This window comes from Carcharodon carcharias, chromosome 19, assembly GCF_017639515.1.
Source record: "Carcharodon carcharias isolate sCarCar2 chromosome 19, sCarCar2.pri, whole genome shotgun sequence".
In the NCBI taxonomy this organism is placed as follows: domain Eukaryota; kingdom Metazoa; phylum Chordata; class Chondrichthyes; order Lamniformes; family Lamnidae; genus Carcharodon; species Carcharodon carcharias.
In genome coordinates, this window is record NC_054485.1 from 113,319,379 (window position 1) to 113,341,400 (window position 22,022).

Here is a 22,022-nt window from a genome sequence, read left to right on the forward strand (position 1 = left end):
TGGTGTAAGTTAGTTTATTTATCATTAGCTTTCCTATATTCTCGGAATAATTCCTGTTGCTCTATCTTTCTTCCTTCAGTATCCATTTGAAAGCCTCTTCCGCAGTCAGCACTATGCTCTTCTTGATAACAGCTGTCGCGAATATCTCTTCCTCTGTGACTTCTTCATGGTGACTGGTAACTCTGCACAGGACCTCTTCAATGCCATAATGGGGAAAACCCTCACTATGTTCTTGGTAAGTTAAAGCTAATTGAACAGTCTGTTTGTCTGGGGTTAAGCAGAGGCAATTTCCTTATCCTCCTAAGTATTTGCACATTGTTTAATGTTCATAAGTGGAGTTGTCATGATTTATAGCAAAGAGAAAGCCATTCAGCCCCTCATGCCTGTGCTAGCTCTCTGAAAAGTAACCAGTCAGTTTAATTCTCTTCCCCCTTTCACACACCTTTCCTAATTGTATTATTTTTTTCCCAATTATCTTTTCAAAACCTATCATGGTGTCTGCATCCACCATGTTGCTGCTGAGGAGTCAATGTTCTAATGGTTCTTCAATAACAATTTATCTCTCACCCATTGCTCTTTTGGTGATGATCCTTTATTTACGCTCCCAATCCACCACCATTCCATTACTCACTCGCCAACCAGTAGAAATAGTTTTTGCCCATTTACCTTGTCAAAATCCCTCGTCATTTTGAATGGCTCTCTCTATTAGATCTTGTCTGGTGAAAAGAGCCTCAGTTTCTCCAGTCTCTCTCCTCATGATACCATTCTAGTGCACCTTCTCCTTGGCCTGGATAACCTTTCTCACACTGATATAAAAGACTGGGTAATTGTGAATGATGTAATTTATGAGTGTTCTTGCAAAGTAAGATGTGACCATCTATCACATAAGTAAATAAACAATATTTTCATACAGTATTGCAGTCTGTGACCTGTCAAAGACAGCGCAGGTTTAGAAACAATAATCAGGATGAAGATTAACAGACACTTGGACAGCTTAAGGAGAGTCAGCATGGGTTTGTAAAAGGCAGATCGTGCTTGACTAATCTGATTGTTCATTCATCAAAAAATTCACAGAACTATAATGAATGAAATGCAGTGGATGTTGCCTATATGGATTTTAAGTGTTTGACAAAATACCAATTAAAAGGCTGGTTAACAAAATTGAGGCTCATAGAATGGGAATATAAAAATTGGTTTAAGGGCAAGGAGCCATGATAAATGGTGGTTCTTCAGACTAGAGGGTAGTGGACAGTGGTGTTCCCCAAGGGTCAGTGCTAGAACCACTTTTTTATATATGCAAATTACTTGGATATTGGAATTATAGAGTAAAATTTCAAAATTTGTCAATGGTACCAAACTTGGAGGAGTGGCAGACAGAGGATGATGTCAATCGACAGCACAAGCCATAGATAGGCTAGCAGAGTGGGAAGACAAGCAACAAATGGAATTTAATTCAGAGAAGTGTGAGTTGATGCATTTCGGCAGAAGGGTGATAGAGAGACGATATAGGTTGAATGATAGAGCCCCAAAGAGTGTGCATAGATCTTTGAAGGTGGCAGGACGTATTGAGAGAGTAGTTAGCAAAGCAAATGGGATCTTGGCCTTTAGCAAAGAGATATTAAATGAAGGCCCCTTTGTTCAGCTCTATTCGCGACTCCTCAGATACTGAAACAGTCCATGACATATGGTTGTGGACTAACCAGAGCTTTATAACTGACAAGTGGCAAGGAACATTCGTGCCACACAAGTGCCAGGAAATGACCATTTCCAACAAGACAGAATCTCACCATCACCCATTGATGTTCGATGGTATTACCATCACTGAAACTCCCACTATCAACATCCTGAGGATTACCATTGACCAGAAACTGAACTGGACCAGCCATATAAATACTGTGACTACAAGAGCAGGTCAGAGGCTGGGAATCGTGCGACGAGTAACTCACTTCCTGACTCCCCAAAACCTGTCCATCTACAAGGCACAAGTCAGGAGTGTATTGGAATACTCCCCACTTGCCCGGATGAGTGCAGCTCCCACAACACTCAAGAAGCTTGACAAGGACAAAGCAGTCGCTTGTACGACACCACATCCACAAACATGCACCCCCTCCACGACCGACGCACAGTAGCAGCAGTGTGTGTACCATCTACAAGATGCACTGCAGGAAGTCACCAAGGCTCCTTAGACAGCACCTTCCAAACCCACCACCACTCCCATCCAGAAGGACAAGGGCAGCAGGTAGATGGGAACACCACCACCTGGAAGTTCCCCTCCAAGTCACTCACCATCCTGACTTGGAAATATATCGGCCATTCCTTCACTGTCGCTGGGTCAAAATCCTGGAACTCCCTCCCTAACAGCACTGTGGGTGTACCTGCACCACACGGACAAAATCCTGGAACTCCCTCCCTAACAGCACTGTGGGTGTACCTACACCACATGGACAAAATCCTGGAACTCCCTCCCTAACAGCACTGTGGGTGTACCTGCACCACACGGACAAAATCCTGGAACTCCCTCCCTAACAACACTGTGGGTGTACCTACACCACACGGACAAAATCCTGGAACTCCCTCCCTAACAGCACTGTGGGTGTACCTACACCACATGGACAAAATCCTGGAACTCCCTCCCTAACAGCAATGTGGGTGTACCTACACCACATGGACAAAATCCTGGAACTCTCTCCCTAACAGCACTGTGGGTGTACCTACACCACATGGACAAAATCCTGGAACTCCCTCTCTAACAGCACTGTGGGTGTACCTACACCACATGGACAAAATCCTGGAACTCCCTCCCTAACAGCACTGTGGGTGTACCTACACCACATGGACAAAATCCTGGAACTCCCTCCCTAACAGCACTGTGGGTGTACCTACACCACATGGACAAAATCCTGGAACTCACTCCCTAACAGCGCTGTGGGTGTACCTACACAACATGGACAAAATCCTAGAACTCCCTCCCTAACAGCCCTGTGGGTGTACCTACACCACATGGTCAAAATCCTGGAAATCCCTCCCTAACAGCACTGGGTGTACCTACACCACATGGACAGAATCTTGGAACTCCCTCCCTAACAGCACTGTGGGTGTACCTACACCACATGGACAAAATCCTGGAAATCGCTCCCTAACAGCACTGTGGGTGTACCTACACCACATGGACAAAATCCTGGAACTCCCTCCCTAACAGCACTGTGTGTGTACCTACACCACACGGACAAAATCCTGGAACTCCCTCCCTAACAGCACTGTGGGTGTACCTACACCACATGGACAAAATCCTGGAACTCCCTCCCTAACAGCACTGTGGGTGTACCTACACCAGTTGGACAAAATCCTGGAACTCCCTCCCTAACAGCACTGTGGGTGTACCTACACCACATGGACAAAATCCTGGAACTCCCTCCCTATCAGCACTGTGGGTGTACCTACACCGCATGGACTGCAGCGGTTCAAGAAGGCAGCTCCCCCCATCTTTCTTAAGGACAATTAGGGATGGGCAATAATTGCTGGCCCAGCCAGCGACACCCACATCCTGTGAATGAATGAAAAAAAATCTGGTGGAGCGGTGGGGGGAGAATGCGATTGACTGGATTGATCAACAGAGGGCCAGCATGGAGCTGATAGGCTGAATGTTCTCATTGTGTGTAGTAGTGGCCTGATGGCTCAGTTGGTCACTTCAAATTCCCGGTAATATCTACAAAGATGTTTCACACACGTCCCAGTGACGTGAGATAAATTTTCTGCATACTGGCCAGTGGTGAGCAACCAGCTGCTTAATGGAAAATTTCACTTCAGGTGCTATTTTCTGTGCACTCTGCACGGGGAGTGTGATTTTTTTTGATGTGCACTGATAACAATTGAGTCCTCAGTGATTAGCAGGCGGAAAAATCACTCCCTCCCTCATTTCAGTCAAGCAGTTGCAGACATACAAGTCTGATTTTTGGCAACCATGTATAAGGAATTCCTGGTCTAAGACCATAAGACATAGGAACAGGAGTAGGCCATTCAGCCCATCGAATCTGCTCTGCCATTCAGTAAGATCATGGCTGATCTAATGATCCCAAACTCCATTTTCCTGCCTTTTCCCCGTAACCCTTGATTCCTTTACTGATTAAAATCTTGTCTATCTCAGCCTTGAATATACTAAACGACCCAGCCTCTACAGCCCTCTGCGGTAGAGAATTCCAGTTTAATTACCCTCTGAAAGAAGAAATTCCTCCTCATCTCTGTTTTATATCTTTCTCATTTCAGAAACACATGGATACTTATGTAGCAGATTGCTTTGACAGCATTGCAGTATTCCTCTCCATACACATCATTCTCCGCTTTAAGACCATCATGGCTAAGAGAAATGTCCCATCTGTCGATAAGTAAGTAAATTGCAGGTTTAAGCTTTAGATAGGAAACTGCCTGGCTGAAAAGAAAATGCACTGTCTAATTCTACAAGAAATGCGTGTCAGGTTTGAAACATTTTTCTTACGTTTTTCCACACATGTTAAACCTTACTTCCTGATTGTTTCTCCCTAAAAGCCTTTCAAAACCCTTTTTTCTCTCAAACAAGGTTTCAGTCATGTCTCCTAATCCTTCCACTAAGCATCATATGTGCAGTGTCTTGAGACGTTTACTATGTTAACCTTATCCTTATTGTTACCCTGATGCAATGCATTCACAACAGCAACTTGCAGTTATACAGCATCTATCGTGATAAAAAACAAAAGCAGAATTACCTGGAAAAACTCAGCAGGTCTGGCAGCATCGGCGGAGAAGAAAAGAGTTGACGTTTCGAGTCCTCATGACCCTTCAACAGAACCGATGCTGGCAGACCTGCTGAGTTTTTCCAGGTAATTCTGCTTTTGTTTTGGATTTCCAGCATCCGCAGTTTTTTGTTTTTATCTATCGTGATAACCTGTTCCTAGGCACTTTACAGGGGAATATATAGAAACAAATTTAACACATAACTAGGACAGATGACAAGAGCTTGGTCAAAGGGGTAGGTTTTAAGAAGAATCTTGAAGGAGAAAAGCGAGGTGAAGTTTGAGGCCTAGACAGCTGAAGGCACAGCCACCAGCATTGGACCAGTTAAAAATCAGGGATCTGTCCTGAGCTGCTCCATGATGCTCTAAAGGCTGTTACCAGGGACGCACACCAAAGATCAACTGCGGCTGAAGGATCATCAACTCCGTGAAAGACCCTTTGGTCTGCTCAACCTGTTGGTCTTCCAGCACAGAGAGTTGTTCTCCACCAAGTGTTGCAGACTGGAACATTGCAAGGTCCAGGACTACATGCTGAGGGCACTAAAGCTTGGGGCAGCCAGCACTAAGGTGCAACAGGGAAAGGCCACAGTCTAGGGCCTTTCAGCCACAGCACACTGAGGAGCTGGAGACTGCATAGAACACCTCAGGTCTGTATGCCTGGCATGGAATTGTATATTGTAAATATCCATTATTGAAATTGTAGTGAGGGACCTCAGAGTGGAATTAACTGTGTTGAGGAAAGTCGAATTCTATTGCGTTTCCTGTTATTCACTTTGAAATGGTTTGGAATGTACTTTTACAAATTTATGAATAAAGTGTATTTTTGGGAGAAGAAAAAAGCAGGGATGGTCAGAATGAGAGGAACATAGAAATCCCTGAGGGTTTCAGGGCTGGAGGACATTACACAAAGGGATAAATGACCTCCTGTACTGTAACCATTCTGTGATTCTATGATAACTGATCTTTAGCGGCTGATCTGTTTTAATTATTAATGCATTCTATACACTTCTAAAACAAGAGTACTGTAACTTTTCACTATGAGACCAGATTATAAATTTGCTGATTAATGGTACGTGATCTTCTCAGGTACTGGGATACCCTGCTTGAAATTCTCTGGCCGAGGTTCGAGCACATCCTGGAGTTAAACATTCAGAGCATCCGCAACACAGATCCCCAGAAACTTGGCGCGCTCGACACCCGACCACACTATGTAAGCAACTCCAGTATAGTGTAGCTTGTTATTTTACTGCCTAACTGGATTATTTTGTGATTAAAGACCTTTATGCTATTTAGGGACATTTTGGATCCTATTTTTCCTGTCAGCATCCATTAGGAGCAATGCACTTGAGATTTGCTTCACAGTTGGCAAGGGTAGTACGAACATACGAATTAGGAGCAGGAGTAGGTCACTCAGCCCCTCCAGCCTGCTCTATCTATTCAATAAGATCATGGCTGATCTGATTGTGGTCTCAGCTCCACTTCCCCACCTCCCCCTGATAACCTTTCACCCCCTTGCTTATACGAACATACGAATTAGAAGCAGGCGTAGCTCTCGTAGTGTTTCTGTGTAACTCAGATCCAGCCCCGAGTAGGGCCTTGCAGTGAGATTTGGCCGGGTAGGGTTAGAAGCAGGAGCGAGGGTCTTGCAACTATGGCCCCTGGCCACTGTCACCACGCTCTTCTGACTGCTATTGAAGAAGGCTATGAAGTCAAAGTTTGTTTGAGTGAGACAAACTGATGAGTACCTTCAGCTTGACACTCTCCCAGACTCCTGCAAACTGCCTGGTGCTTGAAGCAAGCCCCAGATACCCCTCTGTTTGGCTGCCCAGTTGGTTGGCAAGAAGGAAAGCCAGGCTGGAGAGCAGAAACACCACCCTCTCACATACATGTAGCGCCCCCACCCCACCCCAACCCCCCCCCAACCCCCCCCCCACCTCCCACCAACTGCTCAGTGGTACACAAAATGCAGTATGTAATGTCATCTGCCAAATGAAGCAAAACAGAACATCTTACACCATGTTTCAAAGCCAATAAATTTCTGGCTTGCATATCAGCCCTTTTTAAGTCTTTCATGGGATTTTGGTGTCATTGGCTGGGCCAGCATTTATTGCCCATCCCTAATTGCCCTTGAGAAGGTGGCCAACTTAAACCACCGCAGCCCATTTGGTGTAGGTAAACCCACAGTGCTGTTAGGGAGAGAGGCGTTCAACCCAGCGACAGTGAAGGAACGGCGATATATCTCCAAATCAGGATGGTGAGTGGCTTGAAGGGGAATATCCAGGTGATGGTGTTGCTATCTATCTGCTGCTCTTGTCTTTCTAGATGGTAGAGGTCACGGGTTTGGAAGGTGCTGTCTAAGGAGCCTGGGTGAACTCCTGCAGTGCATCTTGTACATGGTACACACTGCTGCTACTGTGTGTTGGTGGTGGAGGGAGTGAATATTTAAGGTGGTGAATGGGGTGCCAACCAAGAGGGCTGCTTTGTCCTGGATGGTGTCAAGCTTCTTGAATGTTGTTGGAGCTGCATTCATCCAGGCAAGCGGGGAGTATTCTATCCTCGTGAATTGCAATATTGATTTTATTGGTGCAGGTCACAAGAAGATATGCCGAGTTCTCTTCAGCAATCGTCAGCATTAATGAAACCTATCCCAATGAGAAGACACATTCCTTACTTGGACAGCTACAGGTCAGTTGTAGATCTGGGGTAGCTACATCCTCCAAAAAAATTTAAGGGGGAAATTTCCTCCACTGTGTTTATGGCAAGATTGTGATCAAGACAATGTGTGTTTTTACTATAAATAAGGAGGAAAGGAAGCCCTTTCTAAATAAGTTTGTGATTTCCCACCCTGTCTTACGTTAGTGATTGCATTTATTGTTTGAACTATCCTTTGCCAATTGCTGGTTATTGATCTCTCCGCTAAGGGAAATAGGCTCTCCCTATCCACTGTATCTAGACCCTTCATAACTTTATACAACTCCATTAAATCTCCCCTCAGCCTCCTTTGTTCCAAAGAAAATAACCCCCATCCGATATATCCTCTTTCTCAAATCACTGGAGAATTTAGCTACCTGTGTGCAATCTCCAGACTAGACAAGTTAAAGGGTTTCTTTTCCAATACATTTTGGAACAAATCCCTGGGTTTGATAGCTGACTGAAACATGGATTGAGAGAATAGGACCGGGACACAATAAAAAAATAAATAAATAAAGGATTCCAAATGGAGATAGGGTGCAATAACTTTACTGTGAAGCCATACATCGAGTTTACTGAGCAGACCAAGTAGGGCAGCTCGGCAGCATTAGACTAACATGTCTTACATTAGAGTGCAATTGAATACAGAAGCTAAGTTGCTTACTATTGCTGCTCTTGGGATAGTATCCCCCCCCCGTCACCTTGGCTACATTTGATACGTGTTGAATTATGTCAGCCCATGTCCTTAGTCTGCTGAGCTCGGCAGCGAGAAAGCCTTCCATGTTGACTAAAGTGTGGTGATGGGGGATGTTTCTTGCCCAGGTGGAGGTGGAGAATTTTGTGCTGAGAATGGCAGCAGAGTTTGCATCCCGGCAGGAGCAGCTCATTTTCCTGATTAACAACTACGACATGATGTTGGGCGTTTTAATGGTGAGACTTTCTTTTTTTTAACTTTGGTTGGGACACTTTGGTTTGTTGCTAGTGGTTCACTTCACTTACAACAGAGGCACAAGTACAGAAGCAAGTCGCTGTACTTACCAGCAGGACGTTGACACTGACAACTGGGAGACAGGCGCTGATGGCGCGACCTCTGGAGGCTGACTGTTTGCTTGGAAGGGCATTGGAAGAGGCGAGCAGAAAGGGAAAGCTCAGCTGGCCGAGGAGAGGGCCCAGAGAACACAGAGGCAGGAGGATCGTGCATCTTCTCAGCCACTGTCTCCCTCTGCAGCAGATGCAGCAGAGACTGCCATCCCAGAATGGGACTCCTGGGTCACACCAGGTGACGTTCGGCACAGAGTAGATGACCATGGCACAAACCAACCTCCCACAAGGAAAGCTGACACATTTCACCAACTTGGGGAAGTGAGGGGGGAACGGTTGGGTTTTGGCAATCACAGGCAGAACTGAGTGGGGACTGGAGAAGTGTGCAACATCACTACTCAAGGACATTCCAAAACTGCTCGAGCCGTTGGGAATTTGAACGACATCCAAACGTTCACAGTGGAGAGTTTCTGCTCCTCTCACTTGAGATGTATACTGAGACCAGGTGCTAATGCCCAGTTGTAACTTAACCTGCCTGTTGGGGAGCAGGTTTAAGCAGATGGATTTTGTATTGATTTGAGGGTCAGCAACCCCCATTGTGAGAGACAGTCTGAAGGCTGTTGATATGAATGTGAGCAGCCCACCTCTGCAGCAGGGTTTGGGGGCAGTTAGTGCTTGGGATGAGCTTTGTCGTTGGCTGGTTGGGAGAGGCTGTGAACTGGTGAAATCTTCAGGCAGGTATACTGGAAGCAGCGATGCTGGAGAAACCAGAGGAAAATGGGTGAGGAGGGTCAGAGCAGCCTGCAGTGCACAGTAACCCGGTGGCTGTGGGTGATCAGTTCCTCATCATTAGAGCTGACAGTCCAGATTCCAGTCTGTTTGAAGCAGAGCTTGTGTTGGTTTAGTACACTGATGTATTGTCTATTTCTCATATTTGCAACTCATGTCTCTTCAGGAGAGGGCAACTGATGACAGCAAGGAAGTGGAAAGCTTCCAACAACTTCTTGGTGCCCGGACGCAGGTGGGTGTTTTTTTTCCTGTTAACTTAGTCATCGGGTTTGTGAATTAGAACAAGTATTATCCACGATCCACTAGATTTTGAAGGCGCAGCTAAATTTTCTTAATCTCCCTCCATTCCTCTCCAGGAGTTTATTGAAGAAATCTTGTCACCGCCATTTGGTGGAATGATTGCTTTTGTGAAGGAAACAGAGGTCCTGATAGAAAAGGGTCAAATCGAGAAACTCAAAACAGAAGAAGGTAAGGTTATCAATGCTACTACTCAAATCCAGCTGAAGGTACGTTTGTTCAGATGTACTTTTTCCTTTGGACAATGTTTAATAACTGGGGAAACCTGTAGAGATTCTATAAGGTTCTTGCTGATATCTGAAGTTCTTGGGCCATGTCTAACCCAGGGATGAGTGATGGATATCGTAGGCACCTGAACATTTGAACTTGAAAGTTACCAGTTTTTTCAGTCGCCCCATTGTAAATGGGTTATCATGGGTGCAGAGAACAAACACCTCGTGCTCACCAGGATGCCAGTGATGCGGAAACTGGTTATGAGGAGAGACTCGAGACACTGGAGCTATTTCCACTGGAGCAGAGGAGGTTGTAAGGGTTGTAATTGAGGCTTACACAATTATGAAGACCTTCGATAGACTATTTCTTCTGTTTGGGAAGTTTGTGATGACAGGTTATCAATTTTAAACTGGCTGTGAGATCAAGGATGGATGAATTTCTCGACACAGAGGGGGGGTTGCTGGAACATGGACTGCTTTGCTACAGGGAGTGGGGGGAGAAGGGGGCCAGTCCAGACTGCAATAGGAAATTAGAGACATACGGGAAGGAGAAGAACATAAAGTTCTTGAAGAGATTGGGACAGTAGGACTAGCCTTGGATTGCTCCAGTAAAGATACCATGGACCAAGTGGCCAGTTCCAGTTCTATAAGCCCCTCAGATCCATGGGCCTGTTTGTGTGACTAATGGGCGTTCTAGCAGTGTTTTTTGATTTCTTTCTTCCCACCCTCCACATCAGGCCGAGTGGTACAGCTGGTACGAGGATTTGCTGCCACCTGGAAACAGTCGGTTGAAAATCTCAGCCAAGATGTCATGAGGTCATTCACCAACTTCAAGAACGGGACAGGAATCATACAGGTGCGGCCAGAGACGTATTGTGTGCTCGGCAGTCAGGGTTTATAGACCAAGTTTGACTTTGATATTTCTTTACATTGCCCCCATTCCTAGAAACCTGTGTGAGCAGGCTTCAGAGAGTGGCATGTGCCTTACCATCCATTCCTCTCCCTATCAGTACCCAGATGTGAAAATCAGACACTGATCACTATCTATTTGTGCACCTGGTTTGTCTCTCTGTAGACAATAAATTATATCCTCTGTGGAAGATTTTTAATAATTCCATGATGCAGCACTAAACATTGGTGGTTGCCTGTCATACAGTGTAAGAACTGTGCACCTTGGGTGGAATGTTCTCCAAGACGTGCCATTGAAAGGACCTTGAATCCAGTAGACGGAAAATTGCAGTTTGGCTGTTGTGAGAAAGGTAGTCCAAGCGTGGCTAACAAGAGAGGTTAAAGATAGTATTAGGTTGAAGGAAGAGGCTTATAACGTTGCCAAAAATAGTAAGGCTGAGGAATGGAAGGGTCTTAGAATTCAGCAAGTGTGTCCAAGAGGCTGACCAAGAAAGGGAAATGAGAATAAACAAGCAAGAGACTTTTTTTTTAATTGTAAAACCTTCTGTTTAAATGTAAACAAAAAGAGATTAGTGAAAGTAAATGTAGGTCCCTTTGAGGCAGAGACAGGGAAAATTATGACCCGGAGTAAGGAAATGACAGACATTAAATGAATACGTGATATCTGTCTTCACAGTAGGAGATGGAGAAACATTCTGGGAATTTTGGGAAACCAAGAATCTAGAGAAAATGAGGAATGTAGAGATATTATTACTGCTAAAGAAATAGTTACTGGAGAAATGAATGGCTTACGGTTAATAAATTGCCTGGGCTGGATGGTCTGCATCCTAGAATTTGAAGAGGTAGCTACAGAGATTGTGGATGTGTTGGTTTTGATCTTTCAGAATTCTTAGATTCTGGAACATCTCTATTGATTGGAAGGTAGCAAGCATAACTCCACCATTCAAGGAAGAAGGGAGGAATCTGGGAACCGTAGAACGTAAGAAATAAAAGCAGGGGTGGGTTATTTGGCCCCTCGATCCTGCTCTGCCATTCAATACAAACATGGCTGATCTGATTGTAGCCTTAACTCCACTCTCCTTCCTGGCCCTCCATAGCTCTTAACTCCTTTGTCAATCAAAAATCTAACTCAGCCTTAAACACGTTTAATAAGCCAGCCTCCACTGCTGTGGAAGAGAATTCCAAATGAAATTTCTCGTCATCTCAGTGTTAAATGAGAGGCCCCTTATTTTTAAACCCTGCCCCTTAGTTCTAGGTTCCTCCATGAAGGGAAATGTCCTCTCGGCATCTAACCTGTCAAACCAGCCCCCTAGAATCTCAATAAGATTATCTCTCACTCTTCTAAACTCCATTGACTTTCGATCTAGCCTGCTCTGCCTTTCCTTGTAAGACAAGCGCCTCATCCCAGGAATCAGCCCAGTGAATCTTCTCTGAAGTGCTAATGTAAGCGTATCCCTACTTAAATAAGGAAACCAAAACTGTACACAGCACTCCAGATGCGGTCACACCAGAAGCTTGTTACAGTTGTAACCAGACTTCCCTATTTTTACACTCCATCCCCCTTTGCAATAAAGGCCAACATTCCATTTGCCTTCCTAATTACTTACTGTACCTGGAAGCTGACCTTTTTGTGATTCATGTACAAAGACATCCAGATCCCTGTGTACCACAGCATTCTGCAGTTTCTCTCCGTTTAAATAATAATCTGCATTTCTATTCTTCGTGCCAAGGTGGACAGCCTCACATTTTCCCATGTACTCCATCTGCCAAATTTTTGCCCCCTCACTTAACATGTTTTAATTCCTTTGCAGACTCTGTATCACCTTCACAACTTGCTCCCCTACCTATCTTTGTATCATCAGTAAATTTGACTACAGTACATTTGATCACTTCATCCAGATCATTAATATGAATCGCAAATAATTCAGGCCCCAGCATTTTTCCTTGATCCTTCTGATGAACAGAGATCAAGGATGAGATGAAGGTCATTTAATCTCCCCAGGTTCTGAACTGCATTATATTTTTCAAGCATTTATTGCCTATCTTTAGTTACCCTAAGAAAGTGATGATGACAGAAGATTGGAGTATAATTAAAAAGCTTTATCACAATTGTATAGGGCTTTGGTGAGATCACACCTGGAAGACTGTATACAGTTTTGGTTGTCTTATCTAAGAATGAAAGCACTTGCCTTGGGGAGAGCGCAATGAAAGTTCACCATGCCAATTCCTGGGATAATGGATTTGTCCTATGAGGAGTGATTGACTAAGCCTATATACCCTTGATGCTCGAAAAAAAAAAAGTGATCTCGTTGAAACATGTAAATTTGTTTGAGGGGCTTGACAAGGTAGATGTTGGTAGGATATTTTCCCTGGCTGGAGAGAACTAGGGTTCACAGTCTTTGAATAAGGGGTCAGCCATATAGGATTGAGAAGAAGAGAAATTTCTTTTGGAGAGGGCGATGGATGCTCAATCGTTGAGCATATTCAGGTCAGCGAGTCGAGGGAAATGGGAATAGTGCAGGAAGCTGTGGCTAAGGTGAAAGACCAGCCATTACCTTATTGGAGCGAGGGGCAGATTGACATACTTCTCCTATTTCTTATGATTCCCATCCTTTAACATTAATCGGTGAAATATCACACGGATCAGCCACAGTTTTACGAGGCTCCTTTACGAGGTGTTTAATGCATTTCTTCTCCAAGTGTTTGTTTTGCCAAACCACAAATTGGCGCAACTGCCAGTCCAGTTGAGGTCGGATAACAGCTCACTAATCCTCCTTCAAGCTGAGTCTGCACTGTGGGATGTCTGTTCTGAGCAGAGGGATGTATATTTAAATGATCTCCGTATGGTAATTAATATCGGCTCCATGTGTTAGCGCATTCTGGTGAGTGCATTTCAGAGAGGATTGGTGTTTCAGAGTTAAAATAATAACCAACAATTTCCCATAACCCAGTGGAGAATTTTGTGTGTTTTCATCTTATCTAAGTAGAATAATGAGGCAACAGAATTTGAATCGCGTAACTCCCCTCCCCAGTGTTCTGGTGTATCAGTGCCAAGGACTGTTCCTTATAATTGAGTGTGCCCACATTGGCTGTTGCTCGGCCCTGTACTGGCTCACGGTGGTGTTTGCAGAGGCTCGTCCAGAGCTCTTTATGTTGCCAAAATTCATGGCTAGGTACCAGCATGTGACCGCTGCATAATAGGATTTCACTTTGTGATCAGCCAGGAGGTAACTTACTTTACTTTGAAACTTTCAGGGAGCACTGACCCAGCTGATCCAGTATTATCATCGATTCCACAAGGTCCTCTCTCAACCTCCTTTCAAGAACCTTCCCGTGCGCTCAGACCTCATCAATATCCACCATCTCATGGTCGAAGTCAAGAAACACAAACCTAACTTCTAACTGTCTGTACACCTTTCTCTCTTTCTTGTTTGCACTACACGAGGGCCATGGTGTGAGGGTTAAATGCATTTTGGCTCAATATGGGAAACGTGATGGTGACGGTGTTACTTGTGTGTGGTCAGTGCAGCCACAATGAGGAACTGAAGCAATCAAATTGGCTGCTGGACCAAACCATCAGCTGCAACTGTTCAACCGTAGTAATGATTTTTAAAATGGTTAATCCCCCTGAGCTTCTGTTATCTGGGAGTTAGTGAGACTCGAATCAAGATTCACACAGGGTGGATGTGTATATAGTAATATGTAGCAGGAGAGCAAATTCACGGTGAGGATGGGACATGTGGGATTGGATCTGAACATTGTACAGGTGGGAAGGGGCCAGGCAAGCAGGGAAACTCCTTGAATTCTTCTCGTGAATGTGGCATTTCTGACAAAGAATTAAAACAGTGGAACCAAATCTTGTATTTCACTGGTGGTTCATTGGCTGCAAAGCATTTTGGGACACCTTGTGGTCATGAAAGCTGCTAAATAAATGCAAATATTTCTTGGTGCCATCTTGCTTCTAAAATCTCATGCTAGGTATTACCAGCATCCACTCAGAGTGACCATATGCAATGACTTGGAAACGTTTGCTGAAGAGTTTGTTACGGAGATTATGAGTATTTACAGCAGCTGCTAACTATGTTAGGCTTAACCATTTGTTCTTGATGTTGAGTCTTATTTCTGGCGTTGGCCAGGAGAAGGGCAGCAATTCACCAAAAGAGTGCTGCACTGTCAGAGTGTCAGTACTGAGGGAGTGCTGCACTGTTGGAGGGTCAGTACTGAGGGAGTGTTTCACTGTCGGAGGGTCAGTACTGAGGGAGTGCTGCACTGTCAGAGGGTCAGTACTGAGGGAGTGCCGCACTGTCAGAGGGTCAGGACGGAGGGAGTGCTGCACTGTCAGGGTCAGTACTGAGGGAGTGCCGCACTGTCAGAGGGTCAGTATGAGGGAGTGCAGCACTATCGGAGGGTCAGTACTGAGGGAGTGCTGCACTATCGGAGGGTCGGTACTGAGGGAGTGCTGCACTGTCAGAGGGTCAATACTGAGGGAGTGCTGCACTGTCAGAAGGGTCGGTACTGAATGAGCGCAGCACAATTGGTGGGTCGGTACTGAGGGAGTGCTGCACTGTCAGAGGGTCAGTACTGAGGGAGTGCTGCACTGTCAGAGGGTCAGTACTGAGGGAGTGCTGCACTGTCAGAGGGTCAGAACTGAGGGAGTGCTGCACTGTCAGAGGGTCAGTACTGAGGGAGTGCTGCACTGTCAGAGGGTCAGTACTGAGGGGATGCTGCACTGTCAGAGGGTCAGGACGGAGGGAGTGCTGCACTGTCAGGGTCAGTACTGAGGGAGTGCTGCACTGTCAGAGGTTCAGTACTGAGGGAGTGCTGCACCGTCAGGGTCAGTACTGAGGGAGTGCCGCACTGTCGGAGGGTCAGTACTGAGGGAGTGCTGCACTGTCAGAGGGTCAGTACTGAGGGAGTGCTGCACTGTGGGAGGGTCAGTACTGAGGGAGTGCTGCACTGTCAGAAGGTCAGAACTGAGAGAGTGCTGCACTGTGGGAGGGTCAGTACTGAGGGAGTGCTGCACTGTCAGAGGGTCAGTACTGAGAGAGTGCTGCACTGTCAGAGGGTCAGTACTGAGAGAGTGCTGCACTGTCAGAGGGTCAGTACTGAGGGAGTGCTGCACTGTGGGAGGGTCAGTACTGAGGGAGTGCTGCACTGTGGGAGGGTCAGTACTGAGGGAGTGCTGCACTGTCAGAGGGTCAGTACTGAGGGAGTGCTGCACTGTCAGAGGGTCAGTACTGAGGGAGTGCTGCACTGTCAGAGGGTCAGTACTGAGGGAGTGCTGCACTGTCAGAGGGTCAGTACTGAGGGAGTGCTGCACTGTCAGAGGGTCAGTACTGAGGGAGTGCTGCACTGTCAGAGGGTCAGTACTGAGGGAGTGCTGCACTGTCAGAGGGTCAGTACTGAGGGAGTGCTGCACTGTCAGAGGGTCAGTACTGAGGGAGTGCCACACTGTCAGAGGGTCAGTACTGAGGGAGTGCCGCACTGTCAGAAGGTCAGAACTGAGAGAGTGCTGCACTGTGGGAGGGTCAGTACTGAGGGAGTGCTGCACTGTCAGAGGGTCAGTACTGAGAGAGTGCTGCACTGTCAGAGGGTCAGTACTGAGAGAGTGCTGCACTGTCAGAGGGTCAGTACTGAGGGAGTGCTGCACTGTGGGAGGGTCAGTACTGAGGGAGTGCTGCACTGTCAGAGGGTCAGGTCAAAGGGAGTGCTGCACTGTCAGGGTCAGTACTGAGGGAGTGCCACACTGTCGGAGGGTCAGTACTGAGGGAGTGCTGCACTGTCAGAGGTTCAGTACTGAGGGAGTGCTGCACTGTCAGAGGGTCAGTACTGAGGGAGTGCTGCACTGTCGGAGGGTCAGTACTGAGGGAGTGCCGCACTGTCAGAGGGTCAGTACTGAGGGAGTGCTGCACTGTCAGAGGGTCAGTACTGAGGGAGTGCTGCACTGTGGGAGGGTCAGTACTGAGGGAGTGCTGCACTGTCAGAGGGTCAGTACTGTGGGAGTGCTGCACTGTCAGAGGGTCAGTACTGTGGGAGTGCTGCACTGTCAGAGGGTCAGTACTGAGGGAGTGCTGCACTGTCAGAGGGTCAGTACTGAGGGAGTGCCGCACTGTCAGAGCGTCAGTACTGAGGGAGTGCCGCACTGTCAGAGGGTCAGTACTGAGGGAGTGCTGCACTGTCAGAGGGTCAGTACTGAGGGAGTGCCGCACTGTCAGAGGGTCAGTACTGAGGGGATGCTGCACTGTCAGAGGGTCAGTACTGAGGGAGTGCTGCACTGTCAGAGGGTCAGTACTGAGGGAGTGCTGCACTGTGGGAGGGTCAGTACTGAGGGAGTGCTGCACTGTCAGAGGGTCAGTACTGAGGGAGTGCTGCACTGTCAGAGGGTCAGTACTGAGGGAGTGCTGCACTGTCAGAGGGTCAGTACTGAGGGAGTGCTGCACTGTCAGAGGGTCAGTACTGTGGGAGTGCTGCACTGTCAGAGGGTCAGTACTGAGGGAGTGCTGCACTGTCAGAGGGTCAGTACTGAGGGAGTGCTGCACTGTCAGAGGGTCAGTACTGAGGGAGTGCCACACTGTCAGAGGGTCAGTACTGAGGGAGTGCCGCACTGTCAGAGGGTCAGTACTGAGGGAGTGCTGCACTGTCAGAGGGTCAGTACTGAGGGAGTGCCGCACTGTCAGAGGGTCAGTACTGAGGGGATGCTGCACTGTCAGAGGGTCAGGACGGAGGGAGTGCCGCACTGTCAGAGGGTCAGGACGGAGGGAGTGCCGCACTGTCAGAGGGTCAGTACTGAGGGGATGCTGCACTGTCAGAGGGTCAGGACGGAGGGAGTGCTGCACTGTCAGGGTCAGTACTGAGGGAGTGCCACACTGTCGGAGGGTCAGTACTGAGGGAGTGCCACACTGTCGGAGGGTCAGTACTGAGGGAGTGCTGCACCGTCAGGGTCAGTACTGAGGGAGTGCCACACTGTCGGACGGTCAGTACTGAGGGAGTGCTGCACTGTCAGAGGGTCAGTACTGAGGGAGTGCTGCACTGTGGGAGGGTCAGTACTGAGGGAGTGCTGCACTGTCAGAAGGTCAGAACGGAGGGAGTGCTGCACTGTGGGAGGGTCAGTACTGAGGGAGTGCTGCACTGTGGGAGGGTCAGTACTGAGGGAGTGCTGCACTGTGGGAGGGTCAGTACTGAGGGAGTGCTGCACTGTGGGAGGGTCAGTACTGAGGGAGTGCTGCACTGTCAGAGGGTCAGTACTGAGGGAGTGCTGCACTGTCAGAGGGTCAGTACTGAGGGAGTGCTGCACTGTGGGAGGGTCAGTACTGAGGGAGTGCTGCACTGTCAGAGGGTCAGTACTGAGGGAGTGCTGCACTGTCAGAGGGTCAGTACTGAGGGAGTGCTGCACTGTCAGAGGGTCAGTACTGAGGGAGTGCCGCACTGTCAGAGGGTCAGTACTGAGGGAGTGCCGCACTGTCAGAGGGTCAGTACTGAGGGAGTGCCGCACTGTCAGAGGGTCAGTACTGAGGGAGTGCCGCACTGTCAGAGGGTCAGTACTGAGGGAGTGCCGCACTGTCAGAGGGTCAGTACTGAGGGAGTGCCGCACTGTCAGAGGGTCAGTACTGAGGGAGTGCTGCACTGTCAGAGGGTCAGTACTGAGGGAGTGCCGCACTGTCAGAGGGTCAGTACTGAGGGAGTGCCGCACTGTCAGAGGGTCAGTGCTGAGGGAGTGCCGCACTGTCAGAGGGTCAGTGCTGCGGGAGTGCCGCACTGTCAGAGGGTCAGTGCTGAGGGAGTGCCGCACTGTCAGAGGGTCAGTGCTGAGGGAGTGCCGCACTGTCAGAGGGTCAGTACTGAGGGAGTGCCGCACTGTCAGAGGGTCAGTACTGAGGGAGTGCAGCACTGTCAGAAGGTCAGTGCTGAGGGAGTGACGCACTGTCGGAGGCTCAGTACTGAGGGAGTGCCGCACTGTCAGAAGGTCAGTGCTGAGGGAGTGACGCACTGTCGGAGGGTCAGTACTGAGGGAGTGCCGCACTGTCGGAGGGTCAGTACTGAGGGAGTGCCGCACTGTCAGAGGGTCAGTACTGAGGGAGTGTCGCACTGTCAGAGGGTCAGTACTGAGGGAGTGCCGCACTGTCAGAGGGTCAGTACTGAGGGAGTGCCGCACTGTCAGAGGGTCAGTACTGAGGGAGTGCCGCACTGTCAGAGGGTCAGTACTGAGGGAGTGCCGCACTGTCAGAGGGTCAGTACTGAGGGAGTGCCGCACTGTCAGAGGGTCAGTACTGAGGGAGTGCTGCACTGTCAGAGGGTCTGTACAGAGAGAGCGGAAGGTGCTGCAATCTGGTTGAGACATTAAACTGAGGCCATGTTTGCCCCCTCAGCTGGATGGACATAATAAAATGTCTTTCATTTTAACAAGAAGTTGGAGATGTTCGGAGGTTGTGGAGAGTGTTATAGAAACCCAAGAACTATTTTATTTTCCGTTAGCATTGTTGGTTTAGTGACTGCATTGGAGCAGGTCACTGCAATAACCATATCAATTTGAATTCATACTGGTTAATACTGAACACATTTACACTCTATATGAAACAGATTTAAACTGTATACAGAAGACAACTGTACAGCATACGGAATTTCAGTGTATGAGCAATACACTGACCCCACAAAGGTTGTACCATCTTCCGTTACTCCCATTCACCTTCACTTCCTTCTCTCTCAAAGACAGTCAGGAGCAAATGAGGAAGATCACCACCAAAACAGAGAATAAAAGATGAGGAAGAAATATACAGGGAAGGTTTGGAGACCAGAAATGTAGATTCATAAATCACCTTCACCACAAGGGTCTCTGTCCCCGTCACCCCTGCCCCCACAGGCTGAGGGCAGTTTTCAGGAATCCAGGAGGATGAACAGAAAGTCCAGGTAGAGTGGGGTAGTGAAGGAAGGTGGTGATGTGGCTGAGTGAGTGTGTGTGTATGTAGCACTGCACAAGTTCCAGTTCACACAGGAATGGACAGAGCTCCAGATCTCTCACCAATTCAAACTCCATTCCTACAGGAAAGCTCTCATCTCAACAGTTTCTTATAATCCCTTCACCTGAAATAGAGATTTCCACAAATTAAATGAACGCCTGCTGATGGTCCAGGGAAGATTCAATCCCTCCTTTTGATTACTGGGGACATGGCCCACACAGGGGGATGGATCAGCTTCATTGGTCTGTGCACTAACAGTGAAAGAATGCTCACATTCACTATAAATACTGCAGAAATCTTCAGACACTTTCAGCCTCTCAGTACATAGCAGCGAGTGGGATTCTGGTCCAGAGTGTGAGACCAGTTGAGGTCCAGTCGGCTTATAAAAGCTCATTACAATTTCCTATCGTGGGCAGATGGGAATGTGAAATTCAAAAGGCAAACACGTCAGCTGTGATCTTATTGAATGGTAGAGCAGGCTCGAGGGGACCCTTTCAGGCAGTGAGTCCCAGACTCTCACCACCCTCTAGGTGAAAAAAATTCTCCTGAACTCCCCTCTTAGCCTCCTACCTCTTATCTTAAATCTATGCTGCTTCTATTTCATATGTTTGTTGCTTTTGCACTCTCTGTCTCTATTTCTAAAGCCCAGAATGTTTTATCAACCACTTTCTTAACCTGTCCTGCCACCTTCAACACTTTGTGCACAGATACCCCCAGGTCCACCTGCCTCTGAACCCCACAGCTGTCAGTGGATATTCTCTGATAGGATCTATCTCTCTCTCTCTCTCTCTGCTGGACTGCACTGGGAAATCAACTGGGATCTTTCTGTCAGAGGGATTCCTTTCCGAGTTGTGGGAAATCCAACTGCAAACTGGCTTGAGGGTCACTCTGGAAAACCCCAAGATGCTTTATAACTACAGTAAAGTCCCACTGTTTGTTGGGTTTATAGACTCCTAGATGTTTACAGCACAGAAGGAGGTCATTCGGCCCATCGTGTCTGTGCTGGTCAACAAAGATCTGACTACACTAATCCCATTGTCCAGCGTTTGGCCCATAGCCCTGGAGGCTATTGCAACGCAAGTGAATATCTAAATACTTCTTAAATGTTTGAGAGTTTCTGGCTCAACCACCCTTTCAGGCAGTGAGTTCCAGACTCCCACCGCCCTCTGGGTGAAAAAAATTCTCCTGAACTCCCCTCTTAGCCTTCTACCTCTTACCTTAAATCTATGCCCCCTCTACTAATGGAAAAAGTATCTTCCTATCCACCCTATCCATGCCCCTCATAATCTTATACAACCTCATCAGGCCCCTTCTCAACCTTCACTTCTCCAAGGAAAACAATCCCAGCCTATCCAATCTTTCCTCATAGCTCAGGCCCTCCAGCCCAGGCAACATCCTGGTAAATCTCCTCTGCACCCTCTCCAGTGCAACCACATCCTTCCTGTAATGTGGTGACCAGAACTGCACACAGTTCTCCAGTTGTGGCCTAACCAGCACTTTATACAGTTCCAGCGTAACCTCCCTGCTCTTGTATTCTGTGCCTCGGCTAATAAATGCAAGTGTCCCATATGCTGTCTTAAGCACCTTATCTACTGTTATGTTCATTATTATCATTATTCATTATCACGGTTATGTTCTGGCAAAATTTCACAAAGGGCGAAATCACGAACAGGGAACCTGCTTTTGAATAAGACTCAATTAGATAGGTTCCAGCTTTGTGAGGGCAACATTGGTTTGAGAAGTATTGTGGTGCGCTACCTGTATACAACCGGCGGGGGAAGCCTCTGGGCAATACATCAGTGAAGAACTTGCCCGTCAATTCAGCTCAAGATCCCATCCCCGCGTGTCATGTTCCTGACATGCCCACCCAGATTTTTAAAGGGCCTTGCCAATTCGTGGCAGGGAAGGGCTTACCATCCAATTAAGGATGGTGGGAAGGCTCCAGAGGGCCAAAGGGAGGCCCCTCCAGCCCTGAAGTATCAGCAGCCCCTCTGGTCAAGGTGGGAACTGCCGGTTTGTGATGGAGAAAGAAAGGGTGCCTCAATAGAAGAAATTGGGGATAATTGAACATTGTACACTGCGTCATCCATCGCATGAGCAGAGTACAAGGTGCAGATAAGTGAAAACGCAAACCTGGAAGGCTTGAACGGCAGGAATTTACTTAATGACAAAGAAAGGATAATTAAAGAAAGAGTAAGGCCTATTAATAACCGAAATGTATCACTTAACAATTCTGCATTAAACTTTATCTGCCACATGTCCGACTAGCCTATGTCCTTTTGAAATTTATCACTATCCTCCTCACAGTTCACAATGTTTCTATGTTTTGTGTCATCTGCAAATTTTTAAATTGTGGTCTACAC

General features: G+C 47.3%; 1 protein-coding gene across 5 annotated transcripts in view; it reads left to right on the forward strand.

Annotated features, from left to right (window-relative positions):
- The window catches only part of vps52 (VPS52 subunit of GARP complex), a 51,670-nt gene extending 37,109 nt beyond the window's left edge, over window positions 1-14,561 (forward strand). For all 5 annotated transcript variants that reach the window (XM_041213249.1, XM_041213251.1, XM_041213250.1 and 2 more), the window contains 9 exons: window positions 80-235; window positions 4,264-4,382; window positions 5,853-5,976; window positions 7,356-7,451; window positions 8,280-8,387; window positions 9,454-9,519; window positions 9,644-9,755; window positions 10,534-10,652; window positions 13,961-14,561. In XM_041213249.1, the coding sequence (XP_041069183.1) occupies window positions 80-235; window positions 4,264-4,382; window positions 5,853-5,976; window positions 7,356-7,451; window positions 8,280-8,387; window positions 9,454-9,519; window positions 9,644-9,755; window positions 10,534-10,652; window positions 13,961-14,107 (1,047 nt within the window). In that variant the 3' untranslated portion in view covers window positions 14,108-14,561. The remainder of the gene's footprint in view (window positions 1-79; window positions 236-4,263; window positions 4,383-5,852; window positions 5,977-7,355; window positions 7,452-8,279; window positions 8,388-9,453; window positions 9,520-9,643; window positions 9,756-10,533; window positions 10,653-13,960) is intronic.
- Window positions 14,562-22,022: the final 7,461 nt, after the last annotated feature.